Consider the following 22,117-nt stretch of genomic DNA (forward strand, 5'->3'; position numbering starts at 1 on the left):
GGGGGTTTATTTCTGGTCTCTCTATTTTGTTCCATTGGTCCATGTATCTATTTTTGCCAGCAATGCAATTTAATACTGTAGTTTTATAGTATAATTTGAAATCAGAAAGTGTAATGCTTTTGGTCTTGTTCTTCTTTCTCAGGATTGCTTTGGCTATTTGGGGTCTTTTGTGGTTCCATACACATTTTAGGACTGTTTTTTTCTATTTCTGTGAAAGAATGCCATTGAAATTTTGATAGATGTTGTATTGAATCTATAGATGGCTTTTTAAAATTTTAACAATATTAATTCTTCTGATCCATGAACATGGGATATATTTCCATTTGTTTATGTCTTCTTCAGTTTCCTTCATCAAAGTCTTATAGTTTTTGTCACACAGATCTTTCACTTCCTTGTTTGAATTTATTCCTAAATATTGTATTATTTTTGATAGTATTGTCATCGTGATAGTTTTCTTTATTACTTTTAAAAAATATTTCGTTGCTATATAGGAGCAGTTGATTTCTGTATGTTGGTTTTATATCTTACAAATTGACTGAATTTGTTGGTTAGTTTAACAGTTTTTTGGTTGAATCTTTATGATTTTTCTATGTATAATATATTATCTATAAATAATGGCAATTTTACTTCTTCCTTTCCAATTTATTTTATTTTTTGTTTTGTTTTGGTCACGTTTGGGGCATGTGGGAGTTCCCACTGTGGCAGAAATCAAACCTGCACCACAGTGGCAACAAAAAGCCACTGCAGTGACAATGCCAGATCCTTAACACACTGAGCCACGAGGGAACGTCTTCCTTTTCAATTTAGACAGCTTTTATTTCTTTGTCTTGCCTGATTGCTGTAGCTAAGATTTCTAATACTTTATGAATACCAATGGTGAGAGTGGGCTTCCTTGTCCCTGATCTTAGAGGAAAAGCTTTTAATCTTTCAACATTGAGTATGGTGTTACGCCATGTGTCTAACATATATGGCCTTTATTATGTTGAAGTAAATTTTTTCAGTATTCAATTTGTTGAGGGGTTTTATCATGAAATGATGCTGCGTTTTGTCAGATATCTGTTCAGCATCTGTTGAGGTGATTATACATTTTTATCTTTCATTCTGTTAATGTGGTATATCATATGCATTGATTTGTGTATGTTGAACTATCCTTGCATCCCAGGGATGAATCCTACTTGGTCATGGTGTTTGATTGTTTTGCTATGTTGTTGAATTCGATTTGCTAATTTTTTAAAGAGTTTTTACAGCAGAATTTTTCAGGAATATTGGTCTGGTTTTCTTTTCTCATGGTGTCCTTATCTGGCTTTGGTATCAGGGTAATGCTGGCCTCATAAAATGAGTTTGGAAGTGTTTCCTCCTCTTCAGTTTTCTGGAAGAGTTTGAGATGAGTTGGTATTAATTTTCCTTTAAATGTTTGGTAGATTTCACCAGTGAAGCTATTTGGTACTGGGCTTTTTAGTGTTGGGAGGCTTTTGATTACTGATTCAGTCTCCTTATTCATTATTGCAGTGTTCAGAGTTTCTATTTCTGATTCAGTCTTGGTAGGTTATATGTTTCTAGGAATATATTCATTTATTCTAGGTTATACAGTTCATTGGCATATAACTTTTCATAGTAGCCTCTTATGCTCCTTTGTATTTCTGAGCTATCAGTTGTAATGTCTCATATTTCATTTCTGATTTTATTTTATTTCTTTGGACCTTCTCTCTTGTTTTCTTAGTCTAGCCAAAGGTTTATCAGTTTGTTTCTTTTCAGAAAACCAGCTCTTAGTTTCATTGATATTTTCTGCTGTTTTTCTGATCTCTATTTCAGTTATTCTGACCCTGATATTTGTTACTTCCTTTCTTCTGTTAGCTTTGGGCTCAATTTGTTCTTTTTCAGTTCCTTGAAGTGTAAAGTTGTGTTTTTTGTTTGAGATCTATTTTCTTAATATATGCATATATCACTATAAATTTCCCTTTCAGACTGCTTTTGTAGCACCCCACAAGTTTTAGAGTCATAAGATCTATCCTGGAGAGTGTTCTGTGTGCACCTGAGAAGAATGCATATTCTGCTGCTGTTTGATGGGATGTTCTGTATATATCTCTTAGGTTCACTTGGTCTAATGTCCAATGTTTCTGTTTCTGATTTTCTGTCTGGATGATCCTATCCATTGCTGAAAGTGGGGTATTGAAGTCCCCTAAAATTACTGTATTTATTTATCCCTTCAGATCTCTTAGTATTTCCCTAAGATATTTAGGTGCTCTGATGTTGTGTGAGTATATCATTATGGTTATTATATCTTCCTAATGAATTGACTGCTTTAGTATTTTATAATGACCTTATTTATCTCGTGTTACCATTTTTGGTATGCAGGCTTATTTTGTGTGATATAGGTATAGTTATCCCCACTTTATTCAGATTACCGCTTGCATGGAATGTCTTGGTCCATCCTTTCACTTTGATCCCGTGTGTGTACTTCAGTCTGAAGTCAGTCTCTTGTAGGCAGTATGTAGTTGGGTCTTGTTTTTTTATCTTTCCAACACTTGGTACCTTTTCTTTGGTGAATTCAATCCATTTACAGTTTGAGTAATTATTGGTATGTAAGGACTTACTAATTCCATATAATTATGCTTTCTGTCTGTTTTATAGTTTTATTGTTCTTTTTTCCTCTGTTTCTGCCTACCTTTTAAAATTGATGATTTTCTGTGGTTGTGTCCTCTATTTCCCCCTTTTTTTTGTCTTTTGCGAATCTACTATAGATTTTTGTTTTGTGGTTTCCATTGGGCTTACATAAAACATCTTTATAGATAAAATAGTCCATTTTAGGCTGATAGAAACTTAAATTTAATTGCATACAAAAGCTCTACCCATTTACTCTCCCTCTTATATTTTTGATATCACACTTTACCTCTTTTTATATTGTGCATTCATTAACAAACTATAGTAGCTGTAGTTATTTTTAATACTTTTTTGCTTTAACCTTTATACTATAGTTAAGTGTTTAACATACTACCCTATTACAGAATTAGAGTTTTGTAAATCTGCATATTTTCTTTTACCAGTGTATTATATACTTTCATATGTTTTCATATTACTAATTAGCATCTTTTCCTTTGAGCATTTCTTGCATTGTAGGTCTGGTGCCAATGAACTCCCTCAGCTTTTGTCGGGGAGTATCTTTATTTCTCTTTTATATGTGAAGGATAACTTTGCCATATAGGGTATTCTTGGCTACTGTTTTTTTCCTTTCAACATTTTGAATATGTCGTTCTACTCCTGGCATTTAGGGTTTCTGCTGAGAAAACTGCTGGTAACCTAATGAGGGTTCTTTTTTAGGTCACAATCTTTTTTTTTTTTCTGGTTGCTTTTAGGAATTAAACTGTGATTTTTGACATTTTCATCATGATTTATCTTAAGACAGTCTTTTTGCATTCGGATAATAGGGTGATTTATTAGCTTCATAAATTTGGATATCCAAGTCTCAAGTTTAAGAGGTTCTTAGCTATTATTTCTTTAATAAACTTTCTGCCTTTTATCCCTGTCTTTTCCATTTGGAACCCCAGTTACTCTGATATTTGTATGTTTGATAAAGTCCTTTCTTTACTCTTTTCGTTATTTTTTGTTATTGTATGATTGGATTATTTCAAAGTTTCTATCCTCTAGCTCACCTATTTTATCTTTCACTCAGTCTACTTGAGATAGATGATTTCTATTGCATTTTTCATTTCATTCATTGAATTCTTCAACTCCAGAATTTCTGTTGGGTTCATTTCCATTATTTCTGTCTCTTTGTTAAATTTTAGATTTTGTTCATGTGGTATTTTCCTGATTTTTTAAAAATTGTCTTTATGTGTTTTCTTGTTGCTCTTTTGGTTTCCTCAAAACTGCTATTTTGAAATCTTTATCAGCTAGATCACAAAATTTCATTTCTTTGGTTTTGTTTATTGGTGGATAATTGTTACCTTTTGGTGATGACATGGTCCCTTGTTTCTTCATGTTCTTTGGAGTTTTGTATTGCTGCTCTCACATACACCTCCTCAGATCTTTATTAGTTGCCTTCAGAAGGGAAATGCTGTTTATAAGTTGTGTTATGTCTGGGGTTTTTCTGACCTTGTATATGCCTGCTCCATGTGTCTTGCTCCCTCTTGTGGCATAATTATTAAGCTTTTATGTCTTCTCTGGTTTTATAGCTCACCAGGCTACGTGCTGGAAACCTCTTTTATTTTTCGTAAGATAACTTTACAGCTCAAGTTTATGGGCCTTTTTTCCATTGCCCACAGGCCCTGGCTTGATACTGTGAGAGGTCTCCTTTTACTGGAGTTTGCTCATGTTAGTGAACTCAGGAGCATGTTTAAGGAGCTGGCCATAGAGAAGGGGGAAGTGTGGCTTTTGCACTCTAGGCATTGAGGGTGACTGTGGGACTGATGACAGGATTATCGGGTGAGGGTCTCTCACAAGCTTGTCGATGGACTTTCTGCTGAAATCCTGAACAAGGTCATCAGGAACCACATCCTTTTAATATTGTTTGATAGTCTTACCTACTTCTTTTCTGATCTTCTCCCTTCCCCTTCTCCCTTTCCCCAGTCATGGCAGTCCAGCCTCAAATTTGTTTTGTTTTGTTTTTTGCTCCAGTGGCATATTGGAATCTCCTCTCAGCAAATCTGGATTTCTACAAATTATCTCTTGTCCTTGGGTGCCTGCCCAAGTCAGCACTCTTCAGGTTTTCTCTGATCATGACCAAGAGGGGTTGGGGTGGTTCACTGGTCCTGCTGATTCCACAGCTTATACTATAGTCTGTCTGCCTATTACTGATGCATAGGTGGATGAGACTCCTCCCAGGTCCCTTGGCATATGGTGCCGGATCCCAGAACTCCTGTAGAGACACTTTTGTTCATGGATGGATGTCTAACTAGTTGTTTAAAAGGGGGGACAAAAAGAAGGAATGTCTTATGCCACTATGATACCAGCTTGTACTTGTTATATTCAGAGTTGAGCTCAGTCTCTTACCCCTATTGCGATAGCCTTGACCCCCATTGCAATAGTCTTGAATAAAGTCTGCCATTTTTGATGAGTATCAGAATAATTTATTTTTAATAGTATATATCTTCCAAAATTTTTCTTGCTTTGTTCCCAAGTTGTTTTTTTATGCTATTTTAAATGGAATTTTTCATTCTTAGATTGTTTGATTGCTCATGTATAATAATACGCTTGATTTTTGTATATTGATCTTATACAACCTTGAGGAACTCATTTATTAGTCCTAACAGTTCTTTATGATTTTCTGTATGTAGGATCATGCTGTCTGAAAATAGAATTTTAATTCTTCCTTTCCAATCTGAATACCTTTCATTTCTTTCTCCTGCCTGATGTCCTGGCTAGAACCTCCAGTACAGTGTTGAATAAAAGTAGCAAGAATGGACATCCTTGTCTTATTTCTGATCTTAGGGAGATTTTCACAATTACACGTAATATTAGCTGTGGTTCTTTCATAATGCCATTTATCAGGTTCAGGAAGTTCCCTTCTGTTTGTTGAATTATCATGAAAGAGTGTTGGATATTGTCAGGTGCTTTTTTGCATCTATTGATATGATCATATTGTTTTTGTCCTTTATTCTGTTAATACAGTACATTATAATAATTGATTTTTGAATATTAAAGCAACCTTGCATTTCTGAAACAAATGCCACTTCATCATGATATATAATCCTTTTTACATATTGGTGAATTAACTCTGCCAGTACTTCATTGAGGACTGTTTATGTCCAAATTCTTAAGGGATGATGATTTATGGTTTTCTTGTGATGCCTTTATCTGGTTTTGATACCAGAATAATACTGACCTCATAGGATGAGCTGAGAATGTTCCCTCTTCTATTTTTCTAAGAACTTGTGAAAATTGGTATTAATTCTTCTTGAAATGTTTGAGAAGGTAGAGTTTACCCTTGAAGCCATCTGTGCCTGGGCTCCCTTTGTGCAAAATTTTAAAATTACTAATTCTGGGGGGTTCCTGTCATGGTGCAGCGGAAACAAATCCGACTAGGAACCATGAGGTTGCGGATTCAATCCCTGACCTCGCTCGTTAGGTTAAGGATCCGGCATTGCTGTGAGCTGTGGTTGCAGACACGGCTCGGATCTGGCATTGCTGTGCCTCTGGCATAGGCCGGCAGCAACAGCTCCGATTCAGCCCCTAGCCTGGGAACCTCCGTATGCCACAGGTGCAGCCCTAAAAAGACAACAGACAATAAATAAATAAATAAATAAATAAATAAATAAATAAATAAAAATTACTCATTCAATCTCTTTATTTGTTGTAGCTCTATTCAGATAAATATTCTCTTCTTGAGTCTGTTTTGGTGGTTTGTGTCTTTCTAGGAATTTATCCATTTTATTTAAGTTATATGATATGTTGACATACTCTTGTTCATAGTATTCTCTTAGGATCCCTTTCATTTCTGTGAAGTTCGTAGTGATGATTTTAGTAATTTGAGTTCCTCTTTTTCTTGATCTGTCTATGCAAAGATTTGTCAATTTTGTTGCTCTTTTCAAACCTATTTTTGGTTTCATTGATTTTCTCTATTGGTTTTCTGATCTGTATTTTTTTTTCTGCTCTAATCTTTATTATCTACTTTCTTCTGTTAGCTTTGAATTTAGTTTGTTCTTATTTTTACAGTTTCTTAAGGTGGAAAGTTAGGTTACTAATTGGGTCTTTTGTCTCCACTTAGGCTATTGTGAAAAATCACCATAGACTGGGTGGCTTAAACAACAGAAATTTACTTTCTGACAGTTCTGGAGTATGCCTGCCTGCATGGTTGGGTTAGGGTTATGGTGGGAACTTTCTTCCCAGTTTGCAGATGGTGACTTTTCACCGTGTCCTCACATGGCTGGAAGTAAGACAGGGAGAGAGCTCTTTGGTGTCTCTTAGGGCACTAATGCCTTCATAAGCCTTCATGGCCTCATCTAAACCTAATAACCTCCCAAAGGCCTTATCTCCAAATAATGTCACATTTGGGATTAGGGCTACAAGTATACGAATTTGTGGGGACTCAATTCAGTGCATAACATTTTCCTTCTCTTTTATGTTGGTGTTTCTGCTCTAAATTTCCTGCTATGCACTCCTCACCCCATAAGTTTTCCTCCTGTTACTGATTTCTAATTTCATTCCATTGTTGAGTCCAACAGCTGAGCTCCTCCTCCCCAAGTAAGTGTCTAATTCTGTTATTTTTCCCATGTATGGACCACACTTTCATGTTTCTTTACATATCGTATTTTCTTCTTGAAATTGGACATTTTAGATAATATGTTGTAGAAACTCTGGGTACTGATTCCCAACCCCCAAGGTTTGTTGTCTACTCATTTATTTGTTTAGTGACTTGGCTAGACTTTTTCTTTGAAGTCTATTTCTCCTACAGTGTGGGGCCTCTAATGTCACTTCTCAGAGGAAACAGCCTTGGGCATGCACACAGTCATCCTGAAATGGCATAGCTCTCTTTGAGTGCTTCTTTTCCTGCTTTCCCTATTAAGCCTGCCTCTGTGGTATCTCACCCAGCTGTTAGCCTCTACTGATTGCAGGCTAATTGCTCTATTTTTATTTTTCTGACAGTTCCCCAGACATAAATTACTCTAGTCTGATCTAATTAGATTTGGGTTCTCTTGTCTTTGAAGCCAGTCTTAGGTATTTTTCTGACCTCAGAAGTGTTCTTCTTAGCTTTTTCTTCCCCAGGTGCTGTTAAAATTCTAACTCTGCCAAGGTTTAGCTTGTTATTCTCTTGAAACTGCCAGCTTCATTGTAATCACTTACCTCTAAAATCTCCATTGTTTTTGACAACACCCTTAGGCTTGAACTTCCCCGTACACTGTTCAAAATAAAATCTGTCTTCTTAGGAGAGCTCTTTGTTCTAATTCCTGCCTCTCCCCCTGGGAACAATCTATGAGCCACTGCTCTGGACCTGTGAATAGGGGCAGTGGACTGCTTCTCTTGGAGTGACACAGCTTTGCCAGTGTGGAGCCTCTGCTCTATGAGTTATATCAGAACAGGGGCACTCAGGCCTACCTGCTACCTGGGTAGACTTTCTGCCCTATGTATGAGGGATAGGTAGAGGAAGGGAACCTCACACCTCTCAGCCATGGCATGCTGGAATAGAGCTTCTACTTCGTGGACCTTGGGATGGGGTTAGGTAGGAGAAATGCTGATGACTTGCCCCTCCTGAGGAGAAATCATAGCCTTTGAATGGGACCTGGTGGGAAAGATAGCTCCTAAGCTTTACTTGCCAGAAGTAGAGCTTCCATCTCACTGAACTCCAGGATGGAGCAAGTCATGGCTCAGATGTTATAGATTCTCACTCTTCTTACTGAGGATTTATTGATTTTCTTGTATAAAGCATGCCCTTAGAACATTCAGTTTCCAAAGACTTCAAATGGTTGTTTTTGTTTGTTTTTATAATTTTTACCAGTTGATGGTGGTTTTGTTGGAGAGAGGGTCTGTGGAGCTCCTCACACTGCAATTCTAGAAATGTCTAACTCTCATTCATTTTGAAGGTTTTTTTTTATTTTACTCTCAGATTATAACCTTAATTTAGGGGCCTGCAAACTATAGCCCTTGGATCAAATCTGGCCTGTTTTTCTACATAAAGTTTCATTTTAACACAATCATGCCCACTCATGTATGTATTGTTTATGTCTGATAGAGTTGAATAATTGCAGCCAACATCATTTGGCCCACAAAACCTAAAATATTTAGTATCTGGTCCTATACAGAAAAAAAACTGCCAGCACCTATTTTAGTTGATAAACTTCACTAAAGTTTTTTATTACTTTAAGATATAAGTGCTTCTGTCGTAAATATGAGTTGTCAAGAATACCAGCCTTATAATTAAAATCATATTTGGCTTAAAGACAAAAGTAACAGATTTGTAATATAAACATGCTATTTTTTGTTTTTCCAACATTTTCAGATTTGGTAGCTCAGCGAGGTGAAAGATTGGAATTATTGATAGATAAAACAGAAAATCTCGTGGATTCGGTAAGTATGAGATATGATGATGTTTTTTAGGATATAAAGTATAAGAAACTGTGATTGATGGCTAATATAATAGAAAAATGTCTTAAATTCAGTATTTAGTAGGTATTTTTTCCTTCCTAACCTCCAGTATGTGATTAAATTGTGATGATGAGGATAACAATGAGGCATAGATAAAAAGCTACAACCTGTTAATAGCTATTAAAGAAGCTTTTATTTCGAAAACATTTTCAATATAAGGAAGCAATTTTTTTTAAAGCCGTGCAGTGATGCCTACGTAATTTAGCACTTCAGCTGCACATACCGGTCTGTTCTCTATACATTTTGTAAAACACCAAACAAAAGTGCATTCCCAGTAGGGAAGGAAGTGTCCCTGTAACCTACTTATGCTATAATTATGTGTGTCTCTGCATTTTCTTTTTATTGCTTTTTAGGGTCACACCCTTGGCATATGGAAATTCCCAGGCCAAGGGTTCAAATCAGAGCTACAGCTGCCCGCCTACACCACAGCCACAGCAGCGCAAGATCCAAGCCATGTCTGCAACCTACACCTCGGCTCATGGCAACGCCGGATCCCTGACACACTGAGCAAGGCTAGGGATCAAACCTGCATCCTCATGGATACTGGTCAGATTCATTTCCGCTGAGCCACAATGGGAACTCCCATCTCTGCATTTTTCCATCTGGTTAGTGGGTGAAAGTTTTGAGGGAGGATGATAGATACATGGTGAATAGAAGGAAGGCAGAAGTCTGTTACAATTTGGATCTACACAATTACAAATTTACAGAAAAAGTAGAAGTTTACAGCTTGAAATGGATCAATGAGTGATCAGGTTCATTCTTACTAAATTGTAGTGGTTAAGAGCACAAACTCTAGAGTCAGGGTGACTGGGATTGAATCCCATCTCTGCCACTAGTTGTGTGACCTTAGGCAAGTTACTTAACCTCTCTACGCCTCAGTCATCATCATCTGTAAAATGGAGATATATTTTCTTCATAGTGTTTGAGGGTTAAAGCACACAGTGCATACAAAGTCCCTAACAGTGTCTGATACATATTGAGAGCTATTTAAATGTTTATTCTTATATTAGTTTTACGGGGGCATCCAGTAGATCTTAGGAAGATCATAATAGTTTTTTCTATAAAGTACGTGGAAATTTGGAAGAAGGGTAGCACCATATAGGAAGTCAAAAGACTAGGTTTCTATAATGGCTGACTTTGTAAACCATTGCTTGGGAACAAAGAGGGAAAATAGGGTCTAATTCTAGTTCTGCTGACAATTTCTTTGGTACGTCCAGGCCATCTCTTAGTTATTCTTTTTTTTCCCCCAAATCATGTTTCTTTTATTTTTTTATTTTATTTTATTTTTTTTTATTTTCCCACTGTACAGCCAAGGGGATCAAGTTATCCTTACATGTATACATTACAATTACATTTTTTTTCCCACCCTTTGTTCTGTTGCAACATGAGTATCTAGACATAGTTCTCAATGCTACTCAGCAGGATCTCCTTGTAAATCTATTCTAAGTTGACTCTGATATCTTAGTTATTCTTAATCCCTAAAGATGACCCTATATAGACAGAGTGATCTGTGTTTGACCAGTACTAGTATAGTATGCACTTTCCAAATAGAAGTCTTAATTTTGTTGATTGTATGACCCAGAGTAACAAAGGTACTGCTGAGCTAACTACTAACCTCTTTTTAGGGAGGAATAACATAAATACAATAAAGTGCAGCAAGTGTACTATTTTTAATAAGTGTGCAGCTCAGTTATCTTTTACATATGTTTATGACCATGTAACTACCACCTAAATCAAGATATGAAACACTGTAATACTTCAGAAAGCTGCCTCCTGCCCCTTCCAGTTAGTAACCATTAACAGGGGTAATTTTTCTGACTTAATCACCCTAGATGTTTTTCCTGTTCTTAAAATGCATAAAACAATGGAATCTGTGTTACAGACTCTTTTGCATCTGGCCTCTTTCACTCACCATTATGCCTGTGAGATTCATCCACGTTGTTGAATGTAGTAATTATTTTTTATTGTTTTGTACTGCATATTCCATTTTGTAACCTATCTACTGCAATTTGTTTATCCATTCTCCTCTGTGGGGCTTTAATTCTGGGTTCTTTATTTTGTTCCATCGTTCTATTTGTCTGCCTTTATGCCAACATCACACTGTATTTAAAGCTGGAGCTTTATAGAATTCCCTAAGTCCTTCACTATGTTCTTCTCCAAGACTGTCTTCACCATTTTAGGTTCTTTACATTTCTATTTATGTTTCAGAATGAGCTTGTTATTTTCCGTCCTTAAAAAAAAAAAATCTTTGTGATTGCATTTAATCTATAGATCAATTTAGGGAGAATTGGTAATCTTGTCAGGATTGAGTCTTCCTGTCCCTAAACCTGGCAGCATTATCTCTTCTTTTGCATAGCGTTTCTTTAATTTTTCTCAACAGTGGGTTTTTGTTTTTGTTTTTTTGCTGTTTGCTGTATAGGTCTTGGACATATTTTGTGAAATTTACCTTTGAGAATTTCATGTTTTTGTGTTCTGTAAATTTTAAATTTCATTTTCTAATTTTTTATTCCTGATATATAGAAATGAAATTGATTTTTGTATATTGACCTTGTTTGTATCCTGCAACTTTGCAAAATTCACTTATTCTGCTAGCTTTTTTGTATATTGTTGCCTTTTATTTCTTTTCCTTGTCTTATTGCACTGGCTAGAACCTTCTCTACAATAGTGAAGACAAATTATGACAGTGGACATTCTTCCATGGAGCATATATTATGTGGAAGAATTCGTTATCTTTGGAATTATGTTGTTAGCTGTAGATTTTTTTATAGGCACCCTTTATCAAGTGGAAGAAGTTCCTTTTAATTCCTCATTTGAGATTTTTTTTATTCAAAAATTTTATCAAATATTTTTTTCTCTATCTATTGAGAAGATTGTATGTTTATTCTCCTTTAGTTAGTTAGTATGGCTAAACATAGCTTACTAAATTAACATTTATTTATGAAATTTAAACAAATCTTGCATTCCTGCAGGGTCATAATAGATTATGCTTTTTATATAATACCTTATTGGATCTGTTATTGATTTATTCAGGAATTTTGTATCTCTGCCCATGAGGGATATTGGTCTATAATTTATTTTTCCTTTTGTGCTTTTTTATCAGGGATTTGCTGACCCCATCAAACAAGTTGGGAAGTGTTATCTCTCTTTCTCCCTCTCTCTCCCTTCTCCAAAAGAGTTTAGGCACTATCGACATTATTTGTTCCTTAGCTGTTTGGAAGAATTCACCAGGGAAGCCATCTCAGCCTTGTGTCTTCTTGTGGGAAGGTTTTAAATCTACCATTTTACTTTTTATTTTCTATCTGTACTATCTGTTCTTTGTTCCCTTCACCCTCTTTTTCTGCCTTCTGTTCAATTAATGAATATTTTTTAAATTCCATTTTTATTGTTTTGTAACTTATCATAGTCTACTTTTAAGTGGGTATTATCCCACTTCACAAATAATACAAGAACCTTGTAATAGTATACCTCCAATTTAACCTTCCTGGACTTGATGCTAATTTTTTATACTTTTATTTTCACATAAAACTTTAAAATACATTGTAATTATTTTTGTGTTTTTCTTGGGGGGGGTGTCTTTTTAGGGCCACACCCTTGGCATATGGAGGTTCTCAGGCTAGGGGTCCAATCGGAGCTATAGCTGCCAGCCTATGCCATAGCCACAGCAATGCCAGATCTGAGCCATGTTTGTGATCTACACCACAGCTCACAGGAATGCCAGATTCCTAACCCCCTGAGCGAGGCCAGGGATGGAACCTGCATCCTCATGGATAATAGTTGGGTTCATTAAACTGCTGAGCCACGATGGGAACTCCTGTAATTATTTTTCTTTAAGCAGTTGATTATCTTTTAAAGAGATTTAAATAATGAGGAAAAAATCTTTTCTATTTATCCATGTAGTTAATATTTCTGGTAAGTCTCTTCATTTTTCTCTGTAGATCCAAATTTCCTTCTGGGGTAAGACATTTTCTTTCTGCATGTAAGACATCTTTTAACATTTCTTGGTTGGTACACCTGCTAGTAATGACTTTCAGTATTTGTATATCTGAAAAGTCTATTTTGCTTCGTTTTTAAAAAGATTGTTTTTTGGTTTCGTTTTTTTGTTTTTTTAGGGCCACACTCATGGCATATGGAAGTTCCCAGGCTAGGGGTCTAATCAGAGCTGTAGTTGCTGGCCTATACCACAGCCACAGCAATGCCAGATCTGTGCCGCGTCTGCGACCTACACCACAGCTCACAGCAACGCCAGACCCTTAACCCACTGAGCGAGGCCGGGATTGAACCCGCAACCTCATAGTCAGATTTGTTAACCACTGAGCCACAACAGGAGCTCCTCTTCATGTTTCTTTATTTAGCTTTGGGTTTGTTGAGCTGTGGGTTTGTAGTTTCCATCAAATTATGACAACAGCCATTATTTCTTCAAATATTTTTCTGTCCTTCTTTCCTTCTAGGACTCCAATTATGTGTACATTAAACCAGTTGACTCTGTTCATTTTTTTTCAGTCATTTTTCTTTGTGTTGCATTTACTTATCTCTTCTTCTGCAGTTTATAATCTATTAATCTCATTTGGTGTATTTTTCATCCCTATAAGTTTGATGGAACTTTTTTGTGTCTTTCATGTTGCTCCTTAACATTTGCATGCTTTCCTCTACCTTCCTGAATATATAAAGTATATTTGTTATTTAAATGTTTATTCTATTTACATGTAATATAAATATTGATAGTTGGGAATTAAGTAAGCTCTTTGGTGTTAATTTGCTCCATCCTCTTTGTTCCTCTTATTTTAAATTTTGTTTATTCAAATATTGTAAAAGTTGTTTCATCTATCATCTTGTTTTTTAACAGCTTTAATTATTCCTTTATTAATAAATGACAGACCATCCAGTTGACCCATTTCTTTTTTTTTTTTTTAATTTTTCCCACTGTACAGCATGGGGACCAAGTTACACATGCATGTATACACACTTTTTCCTCCCATTGTTGTGTTGCGATGTAAGTATCCTGACATAGTTCTCAGGATCTCACTGTAAATCCATTCCAAGAGTAATAGTTTGCATCTATTAACCCCAAGCTCCCAATCCCTCCCACTCCTCCCCACCCCCCGGCAGCCACAAGTCTATTCTCCAAGTCTATGATTTTCTTTTCGGTGGAACTATTCATTTGTGCTGTATATTAGATTCCAGTTATAAGTGATATCATATGGTATTTGTCTTTCTCTTTCTGACTGATATCACTCAGGATGAGAGTCTCTAGTTCCATCCATGTTGCTGCAAATGGCATTATGTCATTCTTTTTATGGCTGAGTAGTATTCCCTTGTGTATATATACCACATCTTCCTAATCCAATCATCTGTCGATGGACATTTGGGTTGTTTCCATGTCCTGGCTATTGTGAATAGTGCCGCAATGAACATGTAGGTACATATGTCTTTTTTAAGGAAAGTTTTGTCTGGATGTATGCCCAAGAGTGGGATTGCTGGGTCATATGGTAGTTCTATGTATAGATTTCTAAGGTACCTCCATACTGTTCTCCATAGTGGCTGTACCAGCTTATATTCCCACCAACAATGCAGGAGGGTTCCCTTTTCTCCACAACCCCTCCAGCACTTGTTATTTGTGGACTTATTAATGATGGCTGTTCTTACTGGTGTGAGGTGGTATCTCATGGTAGTTTTGATTTGCATCTCTCTTATAATCAGTGATATTGAGCATTTCTTCATGTGCCTGTTGGCCGTCTGTATATCTTCCTTGGAGAATGGTCTATTCAGGTCTTTTGCCTATTTTTCCATTGGGTGGTTGGCTTTTTGCTGTTGAGTTGTATAAGTTGTTTGTGTATCCTAGAGATTAAGCCCTTGTCCGTTGCATCGTTTGGAACTATTTTCTCCCATTCTGTAAGTTGTCTTTTTGTTTTCTTTTTGGTTTCCTTTGCTGTGCAAAAGCGTGTCAGTTTGATGAGGTCCCATGGGTTTATTTTTGCTCTTATTTCTGGTGCCTTGGGAGACTGAGCTGAGAAAATATTCATGATGTTGATGTCAGTGTTTTGCCTATGTTGTCTTCCAGGAGTTTGATGGTATCTTGTCTTATATTTAAGTCTTTCAGCCATTTTGAGTTTATTTTTGTGCATGATGTGAGGGTGTGTTCTAGTTTCATTGCTTTGCATGCAGCTGTTCAGGTTTCCCAGCAATGCTTGCTGAATAGACTTTCTTTTCCCCAATTTATGCCCTTGCCTCCTTTGTCAAAGATTAATTGACTGTAGGTGTCAGGGTTTATTTCTGGGTTCTCTATTCTGTTCCATTGGTCTGTCTGTGTGTTTTGATACCAGTACCACACTGTTTTGATGACTGTGGCTTTGTAATATTGCTTGAAGTCTGGGAGAGTTATGCCTCCTGCTTGGTTTTTGTTTCTTGGAATTGCTTTGGCAATTCTGGGTCTTTTGTGGTTCCATATAAATTTTTGGATTGTTTGTTCTAGTTCTGTGAAAAATGTCATGGGTAATTTGAAAGGGATTGCATTGACTCTGTAGATCGCTTTGGGTAGTATGGCCATTTTTATAATATTAATTTTTCCAATCCATGAACATGGAATATCTTTCCATTTCTTTACATCTTCTTTAATTTCCTTGATTAATGTTTTATAATTCTTGGCATATAAGTCCTTTACCTCCTTGGTCAGGTGTATTCCCAGGTATTTGATTTTTTGGGGTGCAATTTTAAAAGGTATTTTTGTATTCCTTTTTTAATATTTCATTGTTAGTATCCAGAAATGCGACTGACTTGTGAATGTTAATCTTATAGCCTGCTACTTTGCTGAATTTGTTAATCAGTTCGAGTAGTTTTGGGGTGGAGTCCTTAGGGTTTTCTATGTATAGTATCATGTTGTCTGCATACAGTGACAGTTTTATCTCTTCTCTTCCTATTTGGATGCCTTTTATTTCTTTCGTTTGTCTAATTGCTGTGGCTAGGACTTCCAAAACTATGTTGAATGGCAGTGGTGAGAGTGGGCATCCCTGTCTTGGTCCAGATTTGAGTGAGAAGGCTTTCAGTTTTTCCCCATTGAGTATTATATTTGCTGTGGATTTGTCATAAATGGCTTTGATTATCTTCAGGAATGTTCCCTCTATACTCACTTTGGTGAGAGTTTTTATCATAAGTGGATGTTGGACTTTGTCAAATGCCTTTTCTGCATCTATTGAGATGATCATGTGGTTTTTGACTTTTCTTTTGTTAATGTGGTGTATGACGTTGATTGATTTGCATATGTTGAACCATCCTTGTGAACCTAGGATGAATCCCACCTGGTCATGGTGTACGATCTTTTTGATACGTTGCTGGATTGGGTTGGCTAAAATTTTGTTGAGAATTTTTGCGTCTATATTCATCAAAGATATTGGCCAGTAGTTTTTTTTTTTTTTTTTTTGGTGGTATCTTTGTCTGGTTTTGGAATTCAGTTGACCCATTTCAAGTATACAGTTCCATGGGTTTTGGCATATTACAGTATGATTTTCTAATTGTGAAATATACATAATAAATTTGACATTTTAACCATTTTTAATGTGTAATTCAGTGACATGATTGCATTCACAATGTTGTACAACCATCATCATCTGTGTCCAGAACTTTGTCATTATCCCAAGTAGAAAATCTATACCTATTAATAAGCTCCCATTCCCACTCTGCCCAGCCCCTGGTAACCTCTTACCTACTTTCTGTCTATGAATTTGCCTATTCTAGGTACCTGTAATTGGAATCCTACAATTGTTTGTCCATTTGTGTATGGCTTATTTCACTTAGCATTGTGTTTTCATGTATCAGAACTTAATTTATTTTTATGGGTGAGTAATATTCCATTGTATAGATATACCACATCTTATTTATCTGTTCATCTGTTAATGGACCCATGAGTTATTTCGATCTTTGGGCTATTGTGAATAATGCTGCTGTGAACATTGACATACAAGTATCTGTTCAGGTCCCTGTTTTTAGTTCCTTTGGATATATACCTAGGAGTAGAATTGCCGGGTCATATGGTAATCCTGTGTTTAGCTTCTTTGAGGGACTGTCATTTTTCCATGGCTGCTGCACCATCTTACATTCCCACCATCAATGTGCAAGGGTAACAGTTTTTCCATATTCTCACCAACACTTACTATTTTCCATGTTTTTATTATAGCCGTCCTGGTGGGTATGAAGTGGTATGTCATTGTGGTTTTGATTTGCATTTCCCTGATGACTAATGATATTTACCATCTTTTCATGTGTTTATTGGCCATTTGTGTATCTTCTTTGGAGAAATTGTTCAAGTCCTTTACCCATTTTTAGGGTATCACCAGCTGCTAATGAAACCATTTACATGGAGTGGAGTGGCCATCAGACTGGTCAGCTTGCCCTTGTCATTCTCATGGGGATTTTTAATATCATCTTCTTCGCTCTTTTCTACCTACACTTACCCCCACCCATCCCCAAGGGAAGCTTTGATAAAACATAGCAGTTATTCTTTATAGCTGAACTGGTTTTAAATAGGTGAATTATCAATGTTCAAATATTGACCTGAGGACTGTGGAGGAATGTCCACTCCAACCTATTAAATCACACAATTATATTTAGGTTTATTAAGTTTCATTGCTAACTACTTTTTCTTATATTACCTTCCTTCTTCTTGGATTCTTTATTGTGACTTTGTGAGTAATTGAAAAGAGTTAAGGCAGCTGAGAAGTTCATCAGCTATATACAGTTTAGAGGGCACAGTCCCCAAGCTGCCCTCAATTCTCACACCAAATTCAAGTTTGTTCCCCAAACCTCCCTCAGGTTTGATAATTCACTGGAAGGACTCACAAAACTCCATGAAAGCTACTATACTTACAGTTATGTTTTTTTTACAGGCAAAGGTTACAGATTAAGCTCAGCCAAGGAAAGGAGTACATAAGGTGGAGTTTGAAGAAGTATCAGACCCAGAGCTTCTATTATTCTCTCCACATGGAGTCAGGACACTTTATTCTCCCAGCATAATGTGTGATGAGAGTTCAATAAAAAATTAATCTGTCAGAGTTCCAGTCGTGGTGCAGCGGAAACGAATCCGACTAGGAACCATGAGGTTGCGGGTTTGATCCCTGGCCTCGCTCAGTGGGTTAACGATCCGGCATTGCCATGATCTGTGGTGTAGGTCACAGACGTGGCTCTGATCCGGCATTGCTATGGCTGTGGTGCAGGCCAGCAGCTACAGCTCTGATTAGACCCCTAGCCTGGGAACCTCCATATGCTGCAGGTGTAGCCCTCAAAAGACAAATGACAAAACAAAAAAAATTAATCTGTCAATCTAAGAAAGAAATGAATAATGTTACTGAGCCAAATTTGAGGATTATAATCAGGAAAGAGTATCTTAGAAAGGTCTAAGAACTGTTCTGCCTGTTAAAAGTCCAGGAACAGTTATATGTGTTTTGAGATAAGAGACTGCATGTTAAATGACATATTATTAACAATTTGCACAATCCAGATATATATGTCATCATGGCCCCTTAGAAGATCAAGAAGGGCTATTATCTTTAAGGAGTTATATCATAGATGCGAAGAGAAAGTTGCTCTTTATGTTGAGCAGGTATTTTCACTGATGGGGAAGATTAGGTCCATGCATAATGTAGGTACACAATGCACAGTGTGGGGAGAGAGGAGGCCAAAAGACAAATAATTTTTACATTTAACTTTTTGTCTTTCCATAAAATATGAATTTTATTCTACAATATACACAGAGTATTGTACAACAGGGAAGCTTGCCCAAGCTTCACTGTTTAGTCATTTTTTTAAATTGAAGTATAGTTGATTTATAATGTTTAGTTTCTGTTACACAGCAGAATGATACAGTTACATATATATATTCTTTTTTCATATTCTTTGCCATTATGGTTTATCATAGGATATTGAATATAGTTCCCTGTACTATACAGTAGGACCTCGTTAGCATTTTTCAGTTTTCGAGATTTCATTACATAAGCATGGCTGACTTGATTGCCCACTTGCTTAATCTCACTCTCCAGTCTCTAGCAACTCTAGGTATGACTCAGAATCTCTATCCTAAATCATATAGTTGGTTTTTCTGGAGTGACTAGTCCCTGCACTAAATCACATTGTTACTATTTGGATAGCCCATGGCCTCCAGGCAAGAAAAGGTTACCTTCTGGGAGTTGAAAGCAAATGTCAGACCCCTTTGGGGACAAAGTTAAGTTCTTTACCATACAGCACAGTTGGTAGGCATTCGGTTTGTTTCGTTTTGAGATGAGACAAATAGTACAGTTAGAAACATTTTTGTATATGTCTTTAGGTGAACTCATGCAAATATCTCTGTTGGGTATATATCTAGGAATGGAAATGCAGGGCTATTAGGGATTTTTTTGTTTGTTTGTTTTAAACTGATTTTGTCCTGGAGGGAATGGTTCAGTAGATATTGAGAAATTGATGTTGCAAAAGAAAATGAGTAACTGAAGGAGTGAAGTTCTTTGGGTTTGGGCCCTCATACTAGTAAATATATATCTTCTTATGGAAAATGAACACGTCCATGTGGTTCAAAATCCCAGGGTCCTACTGGGCAGGATGGGCAAATGTGTTTGCAGCCAATTGGCTCGTAAAGAGCCTTTCTTATTGGAACCATAGAGAGGAAAACATTTTCCACTAGCAGGAAGAACTACTGAACAGTGCTCAACATCATGTGCATTGCTATGGTGGAGAAGAAAAGGGAAAGAAATCTTTCCATTGGGCTCATACTGCTTACTGTATACATAGCAGAGTCCTGCTTGGGGAACTAGTGACCAGTCTCTACCTGAGAAGAGAGGGAAGGAGTAAAGAACATTGGAGCAGATTTAATGAAAGTAAAAGTTTTGCATGTATTATTGCAAATTAATCATGTAGTCAATACCAGAGATCAAACAATTCATGTTTTTTTCCTAGTCTGTCACCTTCAAAACAACCAGCAGAAATCTCGCCCGAGCCATGTGTATGAAGAATCTCAAGCTCACAATCATCATCATCATCATATCAGTTGTAAGTTTTTGTTCTTTTAGTGTATGATTTATATTTCAGTCTCTAATAAATTAGGTGCTGAAATTCTTTCTCAGTGATTAGCACTCTGAGTGAGCTACATATAACTTTTAATGGTGAAACATATGACCAGGCATTGGCTTTCCTATGAAGTTACTATGACATATTATCTCTACTTAAATAAACCAAGTCTCCCTGTTGAGAATTCTTTTATGTAAGCAGTCGTTCAAGGCATTCCAAATATTCCTGGTTAATCAATGGTTTTCTCACTACTGAAATGAGATTTGTTTAAAATTACATTTTCTAATTGAGCACTCATTTTCTAATTATATTCCTAATTTTTAGCTAATTCTCTTTTGTATTTCTGTGTTTCTGTTTTTTCTAATCTGTTTTGTTTCTTGCAACCTTGCATAACTTTTATTAGTTGTAACAGTTTGTCAGTTGATTCTTCTGTGTGCTATAGATCAGTAGTCAGCAAACATTCTGTGAAGTCCAAATAGTAAATATTTTAGGCTTTGCAGGTCACATACAGTCTCTGTCACATATTTTTTAAACAACCCTTGAAAAATATCAAAACCATTCTTAGCTCACAGTCCATGGCTATAGTTCACTGACTCCGGCTATAGGTAAATTATGATCCTAGCAGTGTTGAATAATTGTGGTATCAGTGGGAATCTTTATTTGGTTCCTGGTTTCAATTGGAATGCTTCCAATATTTCATTTAAACTTTTATTGTGAAGTTAAAGAACCTTTTATTTTCTATATTACTAAAAGTTTTTATCAGGAATAGGCATTTCACTTTAAGGAATTATATTTTGCTACCCAATGAATTGATAATATAACTATTTACATTTAATATTAATATATTGAATGATATCAATAAAAGCATAAACAATTATTCTTTTATTTCTGAGATAAATACTGAGGTCATTATATAGTATTCTTTTAATAGATGGTGAGTTCAGTTTTCTATTATTTAGTAGTTCTCTTGTCTTTAACTATAAAGCAGTCTATGCTGCTCTTCTTTTGGAATCCCAATATAAACATATATTGGACCTCTTTGAGTATCCTGCTTGTCTGGTAACCTTTTTAATATGTTTAAACTCCTCTTTTGTATCATATTCTGAGCGAATCATTCAGCTAACTCTTCCAACTCTGTTCATTCTGCTATCCAATTCTTCTTTTTAAACATCAATCTTAAAATGTTTAAAATGTTTTTTATAGCCATGTTTTAAATTTCTAAGAACTCCTATTATTCTTATTTTAACATTTTTTTCATGGAACTTGTTAACAGATGTACTCTCTCCTTGAATTTCTCTGGATATATAGGGAATTAGTTTACCCAATGCCAAGAGCTGGCTAGGCAAGTCCAAAATCCTCAGGGCAAGCCGTCAGGAAGGGCTGGCTGGACCTGTGGAGCAAGAGCAAAGTTGTATTCACAGGCAGAATTTCTTCTTCATCAAGGAACCTTGGTTCCACTTTTAAGGCCTTTTAATTGATTGAATCAGTCTCATTATTATGTAGGATAATCTCCCTTACTTAAAGTCAGCTGACTGATCATGTGCTTTAATCACATCTTCAAATTACAGCAACACTTAGATTAGCATTTGATTATATTACAGCACACTGTAGCCTCCCCAAGTTGACACACAAAAGTGACCCTGACAGTACTATAGTTATGTTTATATGTGATGGGTATTTTTTAAAATTTATTTCTAATGTGGTAAATGTTGATAATTATAACCCCCCCCCAAAAAAAAGAAGAGCTCTTTGGGCTCCACACTAATTTTTAAGAATGTAAAGAAGTCCTAAACCAAAAGTTTGACAGTTGCTAAGGAGTAGGGGAAGAATGCCCTACTTTGGGGGTAGTTTGTGTCTAGGCAAAGCAGCCTTTCCTCCTCTTCCTCTTGTCATTTACAGAGGCCCAAAGTTAACTCCAAGCAGATATGTCTGACTCATCTCCACTTCTTCTCGACCCCTAATAAAGGTCCTCCATCTTAGACAGCTGGACCTACCT

The 22,117-nt window shown here is 36.2% G+C and overlaps 1 protein-coding gene across 3 annotated transcripts in view; it reads left to right on the forward strand.

Annotated features, from left to right (window-relative positions):
• VAMP7 (vesicle associated membrane protein 7) overlaps window positions 1-22,117 on the forward strand; it is a 53,944-nt gene that overhangs the window by 28,247 nt on the left and 3,580 nt on the right. For 2 of the 3 annotated variants that reach the window (XM_021079480.2, NM_001243593.1), the window contains 2 exon segments: window positions 8,933-9,000; window positions 20,011-20,103. In XM_021079480.2, the coding sequence (XP_020935139.1) occupies window positions 8,933-9,000; window positions 20,011-20,103 (161 nt within the window). 3 annotated transcript variants of the gene reach the window in all.

The sequence above is a fragment of the Sus scrofa genome, chromosome X (assembly GCF_054392235.1).
Source record: "Sus scrofa isolate SSC_HxYL_T2T_F1_AM1 chromosome X, Sscrofa_HxYL_maternal_Yorkshire_Landrace_v2.0, whole genome shotgun sequence".
Lineage (NCBI taxonomy): Eukaryota > Metazoa > Chordata > Mammalia > Artiodactyla > Suidae > Sus > Sus scrofa.